Source organism: Berghia stephanieae, chromosome 8 (assembly GCF_034508935.2).
Source record: "Berghia stephanieae isolate SIO BIC M18660-M18661 chromosome 8, UCSD_Bste_1.3, whole genome shotgun sequence".
In the NCBI taxonomy this organism is placed as follows: Eukaryota; Metazoa; Mollusca; class Gastropoda; order Nudibranchia; family Aeolidiidae; genus Berghia; species Berghia stephanieae.
The window spans coordinates 39,985,942-40,008,070 of record NC_088367.1 but is presented as its reverse complement, the minus strand read 5'-3'; the positions used below and the strand labels follow the sequence as shown (position 1 = coordinate 40,008,070).

At 39.3% G+C, this 22,129-nt stretch overlaps 1 protein-coding gene across 24 annotated transcripts in view; it reads left to right on the top strand.

Annotated features, from left to right (window-relative positions):
* LOC144978668 (uncharacterized) overlaps window positions 1-22,129 on the top strand; it is a 187,977-nt gene that overhangs the window by 74,990 nt on the left and 90,858 nt on the right. For all 24 annotated transcript variants that reach the window (XR_013646568.1, XR_013646565.1, XR_013646567.1 and 21 more), the window contains 2 exons: window positions 1,332-1,859; window positions 3,668-4,744. Coding sequence is in view for 20 of the 24 variants with exons in the window: in XM_078925026.1 (XP_078781152.1) it covers window positions 1,332-1,859; window positions 3,668-4,744 (1,605 nt within the window). In the remaining 4 variants the exon portion in view is untranslated. The remainder of the gene's footprint in view (window positions 1-1,331; window positions 1,860-3,667; window positions 4,745-22,129) is intronic.

The following is a 22,129-nucleotide window of genomic DNA, read 5'->3' as shown; positions in this document are numbered from 1 at the left end:
CTGAGTAGACAGGGATTCAGAAAAAAATCGACTGCACCCGGGATCGATCTCTGGCCCTTTGCGTATAAAGAGAGTGCTCTATCAACTGAACTATCGGGGTCCCCAAATATTCTATTGGACCTTTTAAAAATACAGACGTTATAACTGGTTGAAACTCATATTACTTGATTAGTTAAAACACCAAACGAAATTTTAATATTATTGTATTATTTTAAATGACAACAATGCGATAGAAAGGAGTGGCGACAAGAGATGGACAAAAGAAATCAAAAAATCAGACTTGCAACTTGCTAGGTTCGACACACACACACACACACACACACACACACACACATCTTTAGTAGTCACATACATTTCAAACAATAACCCATTAGAGAAGAGGGGTCATGCCTTCATCATAGATCATTGTCATTGCGATCATTATGGTGTAGTAAATTTTGAAATTTACCCCGTATAATGGAATCGTCCAAGGCGTGCGCCTCCTGTTCCCCCCATCTCACACACGAAAGGGCGGTTTGCGGAGTGGAGGGAGGTGGTCGTCTGCCTCTATGGTCGTCTGTGTCGTTTAGTGTATGGCAAAGGGGGGTGGGTGCGATTAATTAAGTGGGATGGGTGGTGATTGGTGGAAGATAGGCAAAGGACCGAGGCAACGAATCGCTGGGGAAGTAGTATGGCGCGAGACCGTTGAAAGGTGATAAGAAGTGAGGACCGCCGGCGGTCTTCCTCTTTGGGACTGGACCACGGTTCACAGCTAAAAGACCGTGGGACCGGTCCTCGGTCCGGTCCTCAGCGCGGCACTAGACCAAATGACAAACGTATGAAATCTCCCCCGTCATTAAAGGGTCGATATCATGAAGCCAATACTTTGATTTCACAACTTGATCTCGATGGATCACAACTATGCGAAGATAGAGAATTTATGCAATGCGTTCAGTTCACATTCTGACGCGGTTTGCCATAATAAATGCGTGGCTATCGACAGCGGCAGCGGATTGTCGAGAATAAGCCTTGTAAGATAGATAATCCGTACATCTTTTCTGTTTTTAAAGTTATACTTAATTGTCTCCCTTCAGTTTTGTGCTGGCACGAAAAAGGGCGTCTAATTATCTACCTTTTGAAATTTAAATTTAGTTCCACACGTCTCCCAGATGTATGGTCTGCTGGAGGGAATAAAGGTCTGCACATTGTAAGGCGCATTGTGCATGGTGGAATATTTATTCATTTATTTTTATTTAATTTTTTGAAAATGTATGTATTTATTTGGATATGTTGGCCACATACCACTCTTGACGATGACTCGATATTAAATATTCCTTGTCTCTACATTCCAGGTGACCAACGGTCAAGTGTCCAGTAACGGCGTGAACCCCCTGTACGACCTCGACGGTCCAGCGGACGCATCGCCACAACCACCACCACAGTCTTCCAACCCTCTATACGATCTGGACTTCAGCACCGAACCCACAGCCAACGCATCATCCCCTTCCAGCAATCCGCTTTACGAATTTGAAAACATAACCACAACCACAGTCTCAGAGCCGGAGCCCGCGAGTTCGAATCCGTTCCAAGACTTCGAAAGTCTCGGCGGAGGTGGCGAGCTCGCGCCTCAAGACAGTACATTCGACGACTTCCTTTCGGGGACCAACGACCAGCCCGCGGCCCCTAGTAACCAAGCAGACAGTGCCGATCTTTTAGGCGATTTCAACAGTGAACCACCACAAACCACCGTGACCGACGAGGAGACCCACACGATGCAGCAGGAGGATTTAGGTGTCCAGTCGGAGTATAATCATGGGAGTAGCAATCTTTTGGACGATTTTACCGGCACTGGTGGCGTTACTGTAACCACCACAACAGAGGTAAGCTATATCACACACGTTGTCATATCAAAAGCCCCGTGTTATCCTATTGTGTTATTGTAGTGTCCATATCATTATCACTGCACGGACAATCCGAATTCAGAGGTTCGTTGGCACAGAGTGAGGCGACAATTTCCAAAAGAAAGTGAACAGTACAATGGTATTGTTAAGTAATACAATTAGTGCTCAATGACTTGGGGGGGGGGGGGGGGGGGGGGGGGGCAAGAAGCAGATTTGTGCATCACGATGATTACTATCCGATCCTTGACAAAGGAATATAATACGACTATGTCGTCATTACTTTTATATTCGATTCCATTCTTCTTGTTCTTCTTCTTCTTCTTCTTCTTCTTCTTCTTCTTCTTCTTCTTCTTCTTCTTCTTCTTCTTCTTCTTCTTCTTCTTCTTCTTCTTCTTCTTCTTCTTCTTCTTCTTCTTCTTCTTCTTTCTCTCTCTCTCTCTCTCTCTCTCTCTCTCTCTCTCTCTCTCTCTCTCTCTCTCTCTCTCTCTCTCTCTCTCTCTCTCTTACTTTCTTTTTCTTCTTCTTCTTGAAGACGGAGGTTAACATTTTGATTTCGATTTAATCTTAATCTGCATTCGGATTGGTCGTGCTTTGGTGTATGTAGATTGTATTGTGTGTGTTTTAGTCAAAGACGTCCCTGTCTGTATTAGAATTTCCGTGTCGTTGTGCCAATGTGTGTATGGGTCTGTTGTTTGTGATGTGTTACCGTTTTGTTTTTTAGATGTGTCTCCCACAGCCATCTTTGGTACAGATTAGAAAGCCGAATCAGTAATCCCCGCAGTCTGTTAGGATTTAATTGTATTAAATTAAAATGTTTTGTTACACAGGTGTGGACTGCAACGAACACGGTTTAACAACATGCAATGTTTTGTTGTTTTATTAGGGTTTTTTACTTGCTAAAATAAAAAAAAATAATTGAGAATAAAAGTCGAGATCAGGAGGGTGGGGTCGGGGTTGGGAAGGTGTGGGGCGGGGGGGGGGGGGGGTCTGAGTGATTCGGCTAACGGGACTGTACTGAAGATAGCTTTGGTATTCTTTGAAAATTCACGTGGTTTGTTATTTATTTATTAATTGTCTGTGATAGCCGATTAGTATTTAATGTGTTAAATGAATCTTATGTTTGTTTTGTATTTTTGTTGTTGTTGCTGTTGTTTCGTTCTTTTTTCCTTCTATTTTTGTTCATCTCCCCCCCTTCATGTTATTTTTCCTTGTATTATTTCACGTAACGGACAATCATGCAATACATCCCTAAGTCATATCATTCCATCCCTACTCCACACACCCCGTTCCCAATTATTATGTATTAGTTTGTCGCATATCACGACTACTTCTATATCATCCATTTTTCGATTAGATATCACGCAAGTTGTTGTGTATTGTTGTTACAATTCAGTAGTTGTATTTTTGTTACTATTCATTAGTTGAGATTTGTGTTATTGTCTTACAGTCTACCACTCCCTATCAAATCATTCATTTCCTTCACCTCAACTTTAAATTTCAAGTTTCTCTTTCTCTCTCTCTCTCTCTCTCTCTCTCTCTCTCTCTCTCTCTCTCTCTCTCTCTCTCTCTCTTCTTTCTCTCTCTCTTTTTTTTCTCTCTCTCTCAATCTATCCATTTATTATCTTTCCAGCTATCTATTATATCTATCTATCTATCTATCTATCTATCTATCTATCTATCTATCTATCTATCTATCTATCTATCTATCTATCTATCTATCTATCTCTCGATTTATCTCTCCCATCGTTACATTCTTAACCTCAAACTGCCGATCTCGCCACGTCCAGGACCAAGAGCAGCCTGAAGTTGAAGGAAAAGAAATTGAGGAGGAAGAACCATGTCCAGGAGAAACGGAGGAAAAGGAAGATGCAGACTCGAGGGACGAGGACACGAAGACACTGGATGAAAATGACGACGACGGCAATGATGAAACTATCACAGAGTCATTGCCAGATCTCGTCGTCAAGGAAGAGGGCGATGAAGAAAAAGCAGAGGCGGTGGCGGGCCAAGAAGACTTGCACATCGAAGAAGGAGAAGAAACCCAAGGTGTTAATCAAGAAGAAGATGTTGAAAGGGATGGTGTAGAACTGGATGAAGGGGACCACAGTGGTGAACCACAACCCGAAGGGGCTCAGAGTGATGATGTTGTACTGAAAGAGGAGGACGACGTTTTAGAACCACAAGAAGGAGAAGCGGTTAAAATTGCTGAAGCAACATCAGAGGAAGGAGCCCATGGCGATGAGTATTCAGCCGATAGGCGTGAGGAAGACTTAGAACAATATTGCATCGACCGCGAGGAGGAGACGAGTGAAGTTTCGGAAGGAGCTGTGGTCGCTGACGAGGGGGCTGAATCTGTCCCGAGCAGCAGTGTTGGGGAGTTTTTGAAAAATGACGAGGTTCAGGACATTATTGCTAATCCAGCTCCGTGCTTGGAAGAGTGCGTTGATCAAGTAGACGGTCACGATGAAGAAGAAGAGGAAGTTGTTGATGCAGGGGATGTTGATGTGGTGGATGGACGATTGGATGAAGGGGACCAAACTCATGGGCAGCAAGATGAACCCGAGGACCAAGTTACGACACAGGAAGAAGTGGCTGAAGAGGTGGGTGAAGACGCCGGACACCATACGGACGAGGGAGTTGTTGACGCGTCTGGAGAAGTGGAAGGCGGACAATCAGTGAGCGATACAGGGGTGGACGTAGAACCAGTTCCGTGTGAAGAGGACGAGACTCCCCCTGATGCCGAGAAAATTGAAGATGTAGAAGAAGTGGTACAGCAACAACAAGAAGATCACGGTGACGCACAAGAGGCTCCCGTTGACGTGAGTGACGTTGTGGATGCCACTCCAGCAGCAAAACCACAAGAGGTTAGGTGCACGTTTTTACATAATAATTCGCCTGCCTGTATCTATCCGCCTGTCATTCATCTATCTGTTTGCCTGTATGATATGCTCGTTTGCCTGATCTTGCTACCTGATAAAATAATTTAAAGACGATGGTCATGCTTTATCTACAGCCCGATGCTTCCATAATGTCAGCAATGTCCGCTGTTTTATTGTGGAACATTTTACCACATCTTTCCATTCATTGTTGTAAATTCAAGTCTTATTTTATTTTTACACATTTAAAACACGTTTTTTTTTTCTTCTAATGTCCTTCTTTTTCTTTAAAAGAAGGATTCTTGAATTCCTCTAATCATTCTATTTGCATCCAACAGTATTATCAAAAACTTATAGATTATCATTATTGCTTGCCAATATTGTTGTTGTGCATGTTAATCAATCGATTCATTTCCAAGCCCATGTCTGAGTAAGCTTCAGTTGAATATTTGTTGTTTTATCATTTGCCTTGAGAACACTCAGAAATACCTCGAAAATGCATGCCATTGCAGATCAAATGTTTTGGGTTGTTTAATTTATTTACTTATATATTTATTTATTTATTTTTGTTTTGGTTTTTCTTGGTCTTTTTTTTTTGGCGCGGGGGGGGGGGGGGGGGTTGTTTTGTTGTTTAAAAAAAATATAAAATAAGTAATTGAGAATCATAAAGTCTATAATTCAGGGATTTCATCAGGTACATCAGTGTGGCTCGCCTTAAGATATTGTGTTAAATACAGTTCTTTCTGTTAGGTTTAATATATAGATTTCATGCTGATTTTGATTAAGCTCCCATTCTATATATTATTATTATTATTATTATTATTATTATTATTATTATTATTATTATTACTACTACTACTACTACTACTACTACTACTACTACTACTACTACTACTACTACTACTACTACTACTACTACTACTACTACTATTATTATTATTATTATTATTATTATTATTATTATTATTATTATTATTATTATTATTATTATTATTATTATAAAACCCTGTCATCGCTGTTGCTTGCCTCTCGTACCACGTTGCTTTCAATGTTTGATATGTGTGTTGAATATAATTTAATTTTTGCTTTAAAGGCGAGGTTTCAAATGGAAATATTTTAATATAACGTAATTAGGAAAAAGAAAGAAAGATGTTTAGCAGAGTCTTCGTTGATTTTTTTTTAATTCTTTTTTTCATACCTTCTTTCTTTTGTATGTGTGTGTGTGTGTGTGTGTGTGTGTGTGTCTGTGTGTGTGTGTTTTGTTTTTGTATTGTTTTTTGTGACTTAGTTAGGTCGAGATGAAACTTGACTTATAATCCATAAGCAAATGTATCTACATTCGCCTAGCTATCCTATTATCATATTTGTATTATCATGCTTTCCATGACCATTATTCTCAATCTACCGATAATATCTTGTAGCGGCATCCTATCGATTTTGACTCGTCACTTGAAAAAAAACCCAAAAAAAAACAACAACAACAACAAAGTTTTAGTCTAATTATCATATTTACTGCATACTGAAAACGCCCCTTCCCCCCACCACTCACTCCCCACTTCTTGAGCTTTTTTTTTTTTTTTTTTTTTTTTTGTTTTTAATTTCTACCCCCTGGCAAAGCCGTGTTTTTTTTTAAAATTTCGACCTTAAAGTTATAAATTTGTTTTGTACTGCACTTCTCTGACAAAACGCCTGTTTAACATTTAGAGATAACTTTTACCTCTTCACACACACACACACACACACACACACACACACACACAAGCGCACAAATATTTTACACACTGGAATTCTATTTAAATTTACGGTTTTAACGATCGCTGACAAATTTAGGGGTCAGTTAAGACTATGCAATATGTATAGTCTAGTAAAATAATTTTAGCCATATTTTTATTCAACTATCCTTACCAGCCATTTTCAGGATTTTCCCTAAAACGTCTCACCCAACTAACACAAAAATATATCTTTTATCACTGCAAACACAATTGCAGTAAGTTCTTGAGATAGATTATTTCTTCAGCAAAACATGCTGTACAACACATTGTTCCTTTTCTTTAAATTGTATGATGTACAAGAGACATTTGAATAAGAAAAATAAATGTTGGTTATATCGTAACGAATGTGACGGTTTTCCTGTAGTTTGTAAGGAGAGGGTTAAGCGTTTTTTTGTCGTTGTACTGAAATGTGGAAGGTACCTTTTTATTGTTTCAGAAGTCCCAACGACTACCCGCTAAATAAGCAATAATTACCGCGTAACAAATAAGTTTTAGATAGAAAGCATTTTTATGACCATATATATAATATATATTATCATAATCGTAAATTAATGACGTTTTGTATCCATTATCATCGGAGTCACATAATGGTCTGTGTATAATGGTGAAAAAAAACTCAACCATTTTGGAACTGTAGCAGCAGCCGTGTAGATGGGATGTTTATGAAACATTTCCTTATAAGGTCATGTTTTTCTTTCCAAATGGCAAGTCTCTTCATATTTAAATTAACACCCGGCAGATAGATCAGGACGACAATAACCCGCTTTGTCGTACTCTAGATGGAAAAACGCCATTTTTAATTTAAAAATTTGGCCAGAAAACTCGTCCTTGAAATATCGATCGATTTAAATGATCCTCATCTTGTTAAAACCTCTCAAACCTGGGACTTTGAGAAGATCTAGGTTTGAGAGTTTTTGGGGTTTTTTTTTTGGATAAGATGAGGGTCATTTAAATCGATCGATATTTGAAGGACGAGTTTTCTGGCCAAATTTTTAAACATGTCTTTCTTTTCCAGAGTAAGGCAGCGCTATCGTTAAGTCCTACGATAATCACTGGAGTTTAGTTAAGACAGTCATCATTGCCATCGTCATTAGGAATAGACCTGCCAATTTAAGAGTTGAGCTTTTATATAGCGCAATATCCACTAAATGTGCTCAAAGCGCTTTACAAGGGGTCCCTGACCAACAACAACACGTAACATGTAAAATAAAACATAAGGCCTGTTAGGCGATATTACAATATTTTTTTTCTGACAGAGATAACACTGTTAACGGCCAGGAACTCATTGTACACCTCAGTATGGTGAGAGACTGTGAGTAAAGAGCCCTTTCCAAGGCGCAACTGTGCGCCGAGCTATGCTCGAACCCAGGACCTTCCGATCCAAAAACGAGTGTCATACTACAAAACCGCATAGCCTGTTTAGTTCAGTCAGCCGTCCTTGCCATCGTCATTAAGTAACAGACCTGCCAATTTGACATTTGTAACACACTGGACTAAGTCAAACGGGTAGTATTATGTCGGAATTGAGGAAGGTGATGACAAGTTTTAAATCATATTGAGAAAAGGAAGAAAAAAAAGGTAAACTATAGGTGTTTGATGATTAACTCTCTCTCTCTCTCTCTCTCTCTCTCTCTCTCTCTCTCTCTCTCTCTCTCTCTCTCTCTCTCTCTCTTCGATCACCCCCTCTCCTGCTCTTTCTTCTCCCCTTCTCCTTCTCTCCATCCACCCCAACCCCCTTCTCTCTCTCTCTTTCTCTCTCTCTCTCTCTCTCTCTCTCTCTCTCTCTCTCTTCGATCACCCCCTCTCCTGCTCTTTCTTCTCCCCTTCTCCTTCTCTCCATCCACCCCCACCCCCTTCTCTCTCTCTCTCTCTCTCTCTCTCTCTCTCTCTCTCTCTCTCTCTCTCTCTCTCTCCCGCTCTCTCTCTCTTCTCTCTCTCCCTCCCTCTCTCTCTCTCTCTCTCTGTGTGTGTGAGTGTGTGTGTGTGTGTGTTTGTGTGTGTCTCCCACGAATATTGCTCTCCTCTTCCTAACTTATACAACCTTATACTAGCTTTGCACATTATCAGCATAATGCCTGGCAACTGTATTGCTTATTAATTCTATGATTAACTGATAAACCTAAAGCTATACAAATGTATTCATTAAATTAATGTGAAGTTTTAAAGGCCTCAAAAACCTAAAACATCTGGTGAAATTTTAATATCAATTTGAAAAAAAAACAAATTTAATATCAATTTGACCAAAATAATGTTTTAAACGTGCCATTCATTGCATTGTCACAATTCATTTTATCCTCTTATGAGAAAGATGGTTTTTGTTTTTATTTTTCTATGAGAGCGAGATAAACGTAAAAATATTTCAATGTTATTGCAATGTTAGTCATTCATATACTTTAGCTTTCATAAAGCGCAATTTTTAAAACTAAATTATGTGATTAAAGCGCCTCATATTGGGTCCCAAGCCAACAGCAACACTTCACATGTTGGAACAGACATGACGCCTGAAAGATGCTATTACAATTTTTTCGACATAGACAACGCTGTTACCGGCTGTATGCTCATTTTACACCTGAGTGCGGTGAAAGAATATTGTAAGTAAAGAGATCGACAAGACCTCAAAGTCTCAGGTTCGAGTCCAGCTGTGTGCGGTGCAATATTGAGGCATATCCTCTCACGCACTGTACTTTGGTGCGGCTATGGTAGTTGAATGGAACTGTGTCTTGCCTAAAGAACAAGTGAAAGTCATCAGCGGCTGGGTGTGAGACAGCGATTTCAAAACTCATCCAGTGTCTGTGTCCTTGAGGAAGACATATTACACTACTGCTCGTCTCAATAAATGTGAATGGGGTGGGCAAAATCCAATACTGAATGTTGAAGGAATGCTAATGTCACAATAAAAAGAATGTCTTTGTTTGTTTTTAATGGTTTTACGGCGCCTGCTACACATTTTAGGTCCATATCAGCACCTGAAAAAGGAAGAGACTGTGATAGTAAAAAGTTTTAAAATTACAATTAAAACACCCAAGAAAAGGTAAGACATAGAGGAATTGGTTCAAATTGTAAACATATGTAGATTCCAAGAGCAGACTATCAAAGTAGGTACTTAGTTTGAGAGCACCGAAAAGTCTCATCCCGACACAAACACAGGTCCCCACTAAGAGAAATACACTCAAATGTTTACCAACCATATATAATGTTAACAAATCATAATACAGTGCATAACAGAGAGATGCTTTCTTTACAAGACAAAAAATATAATTTCCCAAAATTCTAACTATAGATTTGACTTTCAGTCCCAGCTAGGGTATCCAGCCAGGGTCGGGACAAAATCAAGTAATCTCATCCCAAGACAAAGACAGAAAGCATGTTGGAAAACAGATATAGGGCGATAGAAGACAAGTAAGTGCCTCCCTGCCCACTATATTATGGGAGGTCAGGAACCCCACCAAGAAGAATGTCTTTCGGGTGAACCTTGTACCATTTGAACTAAATAATCTCTGCTTGTATGTATGCACTGTATGGAATTGGTAATCCAGTTGCAAAGACTTTTCTTCACAGCGGTTGCTCCCCGCTGATCATCTGATCAATTAGTCATCAGTGGATTTCATGTAAATGAGATAATAATGTGTATTTTTCACAAAGAGATCAGGTTGATAAAGTGACAGTTTGTTAGCAAATTCCGTCCATCGACCCATCTACTTCATCCATTTTGAGCCACCGTGATCGAAGTTGCTTCATCGAGAGAGAGAGAGAGAGAGAGAGAGAGAGAGAGAGAAGAAGAAGAAGAAGAAGAAGAAGAAGAAGAAGAAGTGAGTGATGGAGTGTATAGTGTACCTTGTCGGTAGGTAACGAACAGGTGGGATGATATGCGCGCGTGTGTCGTTTTGCTTACGTGCATTCCCAACCACCCCATCCCCCACCCCCTTCCACACTCACAGCCCGACTCCCGTAACTCACGGGAATACACACGACGCAGACATCGGTAAGTTTATATTGAATTCTATTTCTCTCGCTCTCTCGCTCTCTCTTTCTTTTTCTGTATAATTTTCAATAGTTCTGTTAAGAAGCAAAAAGATTGGCAGGGATGTTGATGCTGATGCTATTTATACTTCCTCGTCGTCTTTAGTGAGTGGCTGGGTTGTTTATTTCAGTCTGATTCGATCGCTCTCATCACCCCCCACCCCCTCCCTTTCTTACACATCTAAAGCAAAGTGGTTTGTTTGGTGTGTCTTCCCTTTCTCCCACTCGCTGGAATCGTATTGAACTCAAAGCATTTGGGTTCTGTGCCTCTTTACTCTTGGTTTTATGTCTGTGTGTGTAGCTTAGGACACCCATCCTCCTCAACCCCCACCTACCTACCTACTTATACACCAACATACCCGTCTACCTACATACCTTCCACCTATCCATCTACCTGCCATCCGTCAACCTACTTGCCTAGCAATTTACCTGTCTATCCACGTTTCTTGTTCAATAACACCAAACCCCTAACACTGGTTGGAGAGTGTGTAATATATTTTCGATAATAGCCTGTAAATTTTTCGGCTTGCTTGACGTGAGCACATAGGATTACACATCCAATCAACAAACAACAGGTATGTAACCAACCGTGTGCTGTTATTATTTCTGATTTTAATTTCCTTCTTGACCGTCCAACCCCCCCCCCCCCCCCCTCTTCTCTCAATCGGCGAGAAAACAGAAACTATCTAAATGGATTTACATATGATACATAGCCAGTTCAGCATCATAATCTGTTTGCTATTTTTTTTTTTTTTTTTTTTTTTTTTTTTTTTTTTTTTTTTTTTTTTTTTTTTAAAATCCTTATGAAACTAAGTCACAATTTTTTTTTTATCGCCCGTTTGGGTGAGAAGAGAGATTAGAGGGAAGGGGGTGGGGTTGGGGGGGGGGGGATAGATGATGGTGAAAGGTAAGATCTTATCTCTATCCCATAACATTGTGAGAATGTAGCCAAATCGAATAAGGTCTATTAATTCGTAACATTGGCAACACGCCACGGATTCGGATTCATTAGGCTTGCAATGATATTGGAACTTGGAGCGAAAAAAAAATTAAACTAATGACGTTATCATCCTGGCTTTTTAGTTTTTTACAATGTCGAATTCTTAGCGCAATTTGATTTGAATTCTTGTATTGCCTGCTTTTGTCTTTTTAAAAACACCGGTTTGAGCAGCGCTTGCAACATCTCATTCCGCAATTCAGTTGTACAGGTATAATTTCGCCTTAAAAAATCTTGTTTTTAAAAAATGGTTTTTGTTGTTTCTGTTTTGACACTTTCAGGTCATATAAGCACCAATCTAAAGGGACATAATGTGATATGACAGGTCTAGAGTGTGTAACAACTAATGGTCATATTACGTTACCTTGGCGATCTACCTTCCTTGAACGCTAATTATTTTCCGCTCCATACGTATTGAAACCGTGGACCAGCCATCTCACGTCTTCCGGACCCTTCCGGTAACGAGTACAAAAGGGTAAAACACCATCAATCCCCACTGATGCAGAGTGACGCAGTCAAAGGGGAACTGGACAGTAGTTTTTAGGGTATACATCGAATATCCCCAGAAGCCTCTAGCTCTGCTATTTCAGAGGATCCTTGTCCTTCAAAGGAGACCTCTTGGGTATTCCCTTCAAGAAAGCGGAGTATGAGAAGAACCACCGGGAATTTTTTAAGAAGTGTCCACAAGTAAAGCGATGGGGCCGGGTCAGCTTTGTCTTTTTATGGTATGACAATAGGCTTCTGATCTGTAGGTCTCTGGTTTGATTCTCATTGTGAGCGATGTTCTCTTTCTCCAGACTCGGGTGAAAAATGAGTACCTGGTCGGTAAAAAAGTTGTCCCTGTCAACAATAAAAATTGTATCAGCGCCTTACAGTGTCATATGTGGTCCTATGTGATAATTTTTGCTGTTTGTTTTGGACACTTTGTAAAAGGCTTTGAGCATATTCAATGCATTTTGCATCCATTTTTTTCTTACTCCACGTGGATTATAGGAAGAATATTAAACGGTAATGACTTTTGACTTACTGTGTGGTGTAGGTTCAACGATCTAGGACCCAAAACACGATCTAAATGAGGTCCGACTTTTCAGAACGCGTAACAGATACCTCGAATGTATGCCTTAGAGACGAGCATTTTGTACACACGGGACCACAGATTACACAGGAGTAGGTTCCTCGGCTCGAACGAAATGTTATCTAAAACTGAAATTTGTACCGGGACATAAGTTACTTGTCTGGTCCAATTCCAATGCTGTTCTACTATCAGGAGAAAAAAAGTTGTACAGCGCTTCGAATCTGGTTGTCAGTTAATCGTGGATAAGCTCTGTGTGGTCTTTTATTTTCAATGATAAAAAAAAAGTAAATGGTCATAAATAAAGGGAACCAATCTCGAAATTTTAATGCCTCCTTTTTCCTCTTTACTCTTCTCTACTGTCAGAAGAAGGTTTTGAGCATGCTAGCAGTAAACGGTATCGTTACATCTTATTCTTATGCAAAAGCAATCAATATTGTTCACAAATTTTAGCTTGCCTGCTTAAGATGATTGTTCAGTCTCTTGTCAACGCGACCAACTTGCTATCTGTTTCTTACCTACTGACAAGCCATCAACATGTAATGCTCACGGTGGTCTTTCAATGATCTATTTGTTCTTGATTGAAGACCATATTATGAAAACAAATTTTTATTTGAGATTTTAATAATAATAATATAATCTTTATTGTCACAAAAAAATGGCAATTTGTCATTTGGTTTACAGTGTTTGAAATTAAAAATACAATACATAGAAAGACAAAAGTACGTTTTAATAAAATAATAATAATATTAAACATCAAAATGATAAATGAAATTAGATATCTAAATGAAGATGACGTTTCATAACAGTTTCGAAAACCCAACCATACTCTCTCTTACTCACACGCACACTTCGTTCGACATACGTCTTGTGTTGTCTTGAAGAATGAAAACAACTCACCTACGGTACTCTTGGTAAAGTGTAAAGTCGATAAGATCGTATTATGCCTTATAATATCAAACCGTGCTCATCCAGAGTATTGTTTTTAAGACAAAACACACTTCGTGAGTACACGATCCAAATGCAGGATTGCTTTGGGATTTGAACGAAAACTTTTAAAAGCGGACGTTTTATTTATTTATTTATTTATTATTTATTTATTTATTTATTTATTTATAATTTTTATTGACACTATAAAATATCAGTTACTGTCCACGACAGCTATGTACTCATTGACACCAGGGTCGAGTTCTAAATGCGCTTTAAAGTAATGGACAAGAAAGAAGGGTGAGGAGAGAAAAACACACACAGATCAAACTTGAGTGTGTTTGGTGTATTGCGTTCCACCATGTAGGCCCTACTTTCTCGTGCCAGACTGGTAAGTCAGATTGGCCTTTCCTCACCATTGTTGACCCGTTAGTCAGCAGCACCGCTCACCTTCTCTCTCGTAGCATCATAACCTTTATTTTCCACAGCACCCAGTCGCATACCTCCAAACAGACCTATCAAGTCTCTCGGATTTATCGGGAAATTCCCGATCATTTTACTCTTTTTATTCCCAGTTCCCCGAATATCCGGCTGATTTCTCTCGATTTTTACTTAACTCTGTCCTTACCAACCATTTTCAGGATTTTCCCCAAAATTCCACACTCAACTAACACAAAAATAGATTTTTCATCACTCAAACACAATAACAGTTAAGTTCTTCCGATACATTATTTCTTTAGCAAAACATGCTCTACAATACACTGTTCATTTTCTTTAAATTTTATGATGTACAAAAGAAATTTGAATAAGAAAAATGTTGGTTGTATCGTAACGAATGTGACGATTTTCCTATAGTTTGTATGGAGAGGGTTAATTACGTAACATCAATGGTGGCCAACACACAAGTTTGTGTAACCCTGGTTGATTGGAGTTGGTCAGACAGAGTTATCTCCTGCTTCATTCTGATATAATACCGCTAATACCAGGTCACAAATAGAACGGACGGAATTGACGCCACTCAACCGTTTATTATTGTTTTTAGCCAGTCTTTTCTTTGAGTATTTCTCACTAAATTCTATCAATCAGACTATAATAAGCGTTGTAGGTTCCACATTATAGCTCCGTGTGTTGGTACGTTATACTATCCGGCTGGCGGATGTTTTGAGTATTTTAACTAGGTCCATAGCATCAATAACAAACGAATAAGTCGCATCCAAAATAATGCCCGAGAATAGGCCGCAACAGTCATGACGTCACTTACCCCGTAATGACGCATAGTAACTGAATAACTGGCTCTAAACTATCGGAACAGTGGCGGACGGCCTTATGAAATATTTCTCCGACGCGCATAAAAGTGTACCCAGAGGGGAAAAGCATTATAAATCTGATCATGTTTTGACTTTTATACATTCTGATCCCATGACACGTGAAAAGTTCTAGCCAGCATGAAGAATAAAAAAGTACCGATTTTCTTTGTATAGAACCACGCTGCTCGCCGTTGCTGGGCGACGTGACATCAGACTACTGAATCCAATTCGAATGGTTGGCGTTTCTGCTTTAACTCACACCCCCACACTCTCTACCTTTTACTCGCGATTCCACACATCTATCTACCCTCCCAATACCTACGTCTTCAAATCAATTGGTCCTGCATTCTATTCTTAACTCACTCAACCCTAATACCGACTATATCCGTAGTTTACCCAGGTTACTTTTACCCCATATTTATTACATTTTTCTGAGACAAATTATTAAAGGCATAGAAATCAAAGTTAAGGTTTTTAGTTTTTGTATGTTGATGATAGTTTAATAAAACCATCTATGCACATGCTTGTTTTTAATACACTTTTTTTTTTTCAAATTTTGAACAGTAGCAAAAGTCTCTAGGATTGAGTGGGTTAATGTTATTATTATAATAATAATATTATATTTCCTGCTTGTCTGCACGTGCTGATAATATTACGATGCATACTTTTACACACACCGTTTCGGTGCCAGTAATTACCTACACATCTTATCCAATTAATTTGTGACCAGTTGTCCCAAAAAGGTATGACGTCGGGGTGTGCCTGACTGAACTTACCCGACACTTAAGTAGAGTTTTCATCTTGAAATTTTAAAAAAGAAATTGTACAGTGGAATCCGCATAATGTCAACGCTCTTATAGTCAACCTCTGCTTAAGCTCAAGACCTCTTGAAAGTTGTCGGTCCTTCAGAGCCATTAGGCCCATGGAGCTGGAGTTTATCCCGGTTTCTATAGCGTGAAACGTTTACAATAACAGTTACTTTGGATAGGACACAAATGACTTTCCGCTAGAACCAGCTACCCAATCACTGCTGGGGGGGGGGGGGGGCAGAAAAAAAAATCTTGACTTCACCTGGGACCGATTTCAAACCCGTTGCGTGTGAAGCGGGTGCTCTACCAACTGAGTTGACTTGACACCCCCCCCCCCCCCCCCCCCCACACACACACACACACCCACCCACTTCTCAAAGTGTAACGCTTAAAAAATCAAATTCGGTTTACCCGATGTCATACCGTTTTGTTTTTGTTTTTTTTAGACGATGAATGTTCTCCCACACATGATATTTATCGATTATGATCTTCGAAGTCTTCGGTTTGAAAGACATTGTGACACGTGAGAACCTCAGGTTTAGTAGAGAGCGGTGGGCGTGGGCTGCCTGAAGCCTGGGATGGTGAAAATACTAACGAAAGAGTTATGGTATTGGAGAGGCTTCGGATCGGAACAATACAGACAATGGGACGTTTCGGGTACAAACCCTTCGTCAGCACGTACTGACGAAAGGTTTGTACCCGAATCGTCCATTGTCTGTATTGTTCCCGTCCGAAGCATCTCCATTATCACTTTTTCGTTAGTAACCTCGGGCTTGAGACTTTTTGGCAAGTCGGGTGTCATTTTTACCCTCTGACATTTGAAGTAAAATTTAAGTTTTCTCGACAAAATGAAGACAACTACCGAGTTGTACTTTGCACGACAGAATTAATAGATGTGTGGAATGTTATTTGTTGTCTTGAAAGAGACTCCTGGTGACGACGAGTCACAGACACGGTTTGCCTTGCCATTGTGTGCGGACTGAACATTTTTACCGGATTTTATTGGGAAATTCCTGGTATTTATTGGTCTCATTCCCGAATTTTCCTAATTTCAAACTTTAGTTTTGTTAGGTTATTGTTTTTTTTGGGGGGATTTTTTCTGTTGTGGAGTTTGGGGTTTGTTTGTGTTATTTGTTTTAGTTATTGCTTTTTTTTTTTTTTTTTTTTTTGTTGTTTTTTTGTTTTTTGTTTTTTGTTGGGTTTTTTAGCCGATTTGGGGGGGGGGGGGTCGTACTTTAATACTGTTACAGAAATATCATCATCATTATCTGTATACCAGAATTGTTAGAGAATTTTCCACAATTTTATCTCTGAAAAGTGCGCAAATTTGCTTGTGTGTGTATGTATGTATGTGTGTGTAAGTGTGTTTGTAGACCCCTGTCTAAAACCATCTACTGTGGAATCGGTTACAAATGTTTTCGGGTTTTCACCACATCTTTAGCTTTCTTGTCTCTGACATGGGTCACTACCCCTCTCTCTCTCTCTCTCTCTCTCTCTCTCTCTCTCTCACACACACACACACACACACACACTCACACACGCACACACACTCTCTCTATCTTTTTATCTATCTCTCTCTCTATCTCTCTCTCTCTCTCACACACACACACACTCTTTCTATATCTATTTATCTATCTCTCCCTCTCTCTCTCTCTCTCTCTCTCTCTCTCTCTCTCTCTCTCTCTCTCCTGTGTGGCTATGTGGTCTTGTGGCATGACACTCGCTTTTTGGATCGGAAGGTGCTGGGTTTGAGCCTCGTTAGGCGCATAGTTGACCTGACCAACAACACTTAACATGTAGGACGTGACATGATGCCTGTTAGGCGATATCTCAATTTTTGTCTGACAGAGACAACGCTGTTAACGGCCAAGCACTTATTTTAACCCCGAGTAGGATGAGAGAATGTGAGTAAAGAGCCCCCCCCCCCCCCCCGCCCCCAGGACTCAACTATGCATCCCTCAGAGCGAGACTCGAACCCGTGAACTTCCGATCCGAAGGCGAGTGTCATAGTTCTATAACTAGACTACATAGCCACCGTTAAATCCCCCCCCCCCTTCCCACCCCCACCCAACCAAAATAAAACCATTACACATACCTTTACTATACATAGGACGTACGTACACAGAACACATTCAATGGAGTAAAGAGGCATCGGTCTGGATAATGATATGTTTGCCAGAAATAAGTCGTTACCTCAGATGTTTTGTTGTACTACTTCTATTCTTCTGTCTACCATACATCTTATTGTTGTTACCTGCTGTCTCTGAATGTACAATCTCCCTTCTACATTTTGTTTTAACACTCCTCCCACCTCTCTCTCTCTCTCTCTCTCTCTCTCTCTCTCTCTCTCTCTCTCTCTCTCTCTCTTTCTCTCTCTCTCTCTCTCTCTCTCTCTCGTTCTCTCTCTCTTTCTCTCTCTCTCTCTCTATCTATCTATCTATCTATCTATCTATCTCTCTCTCTCTCTTTTTTTCTCTATCCATCTATCTATCTATCTATCTATCTATCTATCTATCTATCTATCTCTTTCTTTCTCTCTATTGTTCTCCCTCTTCCCCCCCCCCTCCCTCTCTCTCTCTCTCTTTCTCTCTCTCTCTCTCTCTCTCTCTCTCTCTCTCTCTATTTCTTTCTCTTTTTTTTCTCTTTCTCACTCTGGATCACCCTCCCACACTCTGATCCACCTCTATAAACGTTTCCCTATATGATTGTCGCTACATTCATTCGTTCTTCCATCCATCCATCCATCCATCAATCCACCCTTTCTTCCATCCATCCATCCGTTCATCCATCCATCCATCAATCCACCCTTTCTTCCACCCATCTATCCATCCACCCACCCCTCCATCAAGCTACTATCAGTACTTTTGTTTACTCTGTATTGTAAACATTTACTCCCTTTATTTTACTCTCCATATTATTGACTCCTATAGGCACCTCTATATTTTGATATCAGTACTGTCTCCACCCCTCTCTTTCCCTATACGTATTTAATACTTTCCAATCCATACTTTACAGTTATTAATTATATTCTTTAAACTTCTATTTTCATCACTCGCTTTGCATATCTCCAGATTCCTTAATTACACCCCCCCCCCCCCCCCCCCCCCCCCCCCCCCACCTTCCCCAGACCACCAGACTCCCAACACACCCAAACACTCAATCATCACTTTCTTCCAGATGTTTGTTAGATGATTATAACGATGACGATGACGATGGCGATATATACCCCCAACTAACACATCCACACATCCATACATCCATCCATACATACCTGGAAAAGCCACAGCTTACAACCCCGTGAAATATTTCGGGGTCGGTGCATTATGCGCACCGTTAAACGCCGTGAATACTGGCCGACTCGTGCTTCCTATGCCTACATCCCTCCTCCTCCTACCAGGGTTGCCAGTTTGGCATTTTAAATGCCAGATTCCAAAAATCTGGCATTTTTGAAAACCGTTTGGCATTAGAAAAATCATTTGGCATTTGGCATTTTCATTTGGCATTTTCTTTTCTTGTATATTATACTTCAAATGACACCTTTTCTTAATAAAAAAATTACCCCAACAGAAATTTAGTATAATTCAAAAAAAAAAGAAAAGAAAACACGCAAGCCACCAGGATATGATAGTAAATTGTCTATCAAAAGTGAGTAGTTTTCTTAGTGGGGGTGGGAGTCAACAGACTTTGGCATTTTTTGAGTGTTTTGGCATTTTTTGAGTGTTCCCCTGGCATTTTGTTGAAAAATAATCTGGCAACCCTGCCTCCTACCTCCAAGTCTTACATACCAATAATCTCTGTATAAGAATACAACACTACAAGCCTATGTTTTATTAATAAGCATCTTTTTTATATACAATAAAATACATACTGGCATTCTCGTGTCTTGTATTTCTTGTACCTGTGGTCAGATAGTTGTGGGGAAATAGATAAAGGATTAGAGTAAAGACACATCTAAATCTTCTAACTATATATATTATAAATATATACAAGCCAGTTCGTTGTTTTCTTGACACTCTCAGATCTATTGTGTCTCTGTTGTATGCCAGATGGTTTAAGAATAATAACGATAATCTATCTGTGGTTAGGTGTTAGCGCTATCGTTATCGCTACGTATGTTATCTGTTGTGATATCATCAGCTTTAGTCTCATCAGCATCTCTATCTCTCTCTAACTTCTTTCATTCCTGGAGTAAAATCTGTTTTTATACACTGGAGTCTCTCGATGCCGAGATTTTGTTCTTTGTGTGTATGTGTGTATGTGTAAATATGTGTGCCATTCTGGTGGGATGCTAAATTTATTATCATTTAAACCGTTGATGTGTTATTTTAAAGTGGTGGTTCATTTTATTTTTCACTAACTTTTAAAGTTGAGTTAAACAATATGTTTATTTTGTTCGTTATTTCGAATTCGCTTCCTAGATTTTTAATACTTTTTCCTGACACTCTCAGATCGATTGTATGCCAGATGGTTTAATAATAATAATAATAATAATAATAATAATAATAATAATAATAATAATAATAATAATAATAATAATAATAATAATCTATCTGTGGTTAGGTGTTTGCGCTATCGGTATCGCTACGGATGTTATCTGTTATGATTTCACAGCGTTAGTCTCATCAGCATCTCTATCTCTCTATAACTTCTTTCATTCCTGGAGTAAAATCTGTTTTTTTTTTTACACTGGAGTCTGAAGATGCCAAGAGTTTGTTCTTTGTGTGTATGTGTACCATTCTGGTGGGATGCGAAATGTATCATGTAAACCGTTGATGTGTTATTTTAAAGTGTTGATAATATACCGTGGTGGTTCATTTTATTTTTCACCAACTTTTAAAGTTTAGTTAAGCAATATTATGTTTTTGTTCGTTATTTCCAATTCGCTTCCTGGATTTTTATTCTTCTGAAATGGAAATATCATCTATTGTTATTGTTATCAACATTTTTAAAGATTTCTGTTTGGATGTTGTAGATTTGTCTGTTCACGTCTTTTCTTATACATTTATTTAATTGATTTTACAATATTCATGAGAGGTTCTTTTTTTTTTTCATCGCGTCAATTTTTGTCAAATGCAATTGGATTTAAGTTAAAGACCAGCAATGCCCAATGTAGTGCAGTGACGGTATTACTTACTGTCCGTGAATAGAGACTATTTGGAATGTTATCATGAAAAGATCAGTGGATATTCTTTAAAAAAAAAACTTTTTTTATTCATCAAGTTGGAATATCCTTATTTGCCTAGCGCCTACTGATAGCTTAAACAAACAAAACAAAAAAGAAAAGAAAAGAAAACAGAAAGAAAGAAAAGAATAAGATAAAGCGTCTTTTTTCCAATTTGTTTTAATTCGTTTTTGTTTTATTTGTTTGTTTGTTTTTAAATGTTGAAAATGTGTAATATCAAACGTTTCTAAACTCCGTGCGTTCAAATCTTCACGTTTTCTACCAGAGATTGGAGCCTACAAGTTCTCGTATAACAATACTAAATGACTTGTTCCTCTTGATTCCTCCTGCCCTGTGTACTGCGACTGTACTCTGTATTTAGTATGCCCACCCAGCTCTGAACATTGTCATTCTTGAGTCATATCAGACTTTCTTATTCTCTCTCTCTCTCTCTCTCTCTCTCTCTCTCTCTCTCTCTCTCTCTCTCTCTCTCTATCTATCTATCTATCTATCTATCTATCTCTCTATCTCTCTCTCTCTGTATCTATCTATCTATCTATCTATCTATCTATCTATCTATCTATCTATCTATCTATCTATCTATCTATCCTCTCCGTGTTTCTTTAGCTTGCAGTCGGTTGGGGGTAGACCTCCGATGGGGTCGGTCTTCTATCTACCAACTCCGTTTCCCTTTCTCTGCGGCTTATTGTGTCCTTATTTTTGGTATTTGATTTCGTTTTGCCAGGCCTGTTTGGACACATGTCTGTTTGGGGATTAGATGATGTGCGGGTGTGTTTTCTTTGGTATACTTTTCCACTTGAAACCATTCTCTGGACGACTGTGGTTAAAGGAACTATCTGAGGACCTCTCTCTTTCTCTTTCTCTCTTTCTCTCTCTCTCTCTCTCTCTCTCTCTCTCTCTCTCTTTCTCTCCCCCTCTCTCTCTCTCTCTCTTTCTCTTTCTCTTTCTCTCTCTCTCTCCCCCCCCCCTCTCGGCGAGAATCCCATTAGCGTTTTATGTGTATGTGAGACTTTGGGGGACCTCAGGCTAGGTACAGTGTAAGCTAGACTTCCGCAACTGTAAAGAATTGAGTCCAATAAATAGTGCACACAAAAGAAAATATTCACGACACGACATAATAAGCATGAGTCCAGAAACAAAAATCTAAGCTATATCTATTTCCTAAAAATAATGAGTCGATCGAATGCGTATTTTAGGATATAATTCAAATTGAGCTTTTATATAAGGCAATGTCCACCAATCGTGCTCAAAGCTCTTTAAAAGGGGTTACTGGCTAACAGCAACACT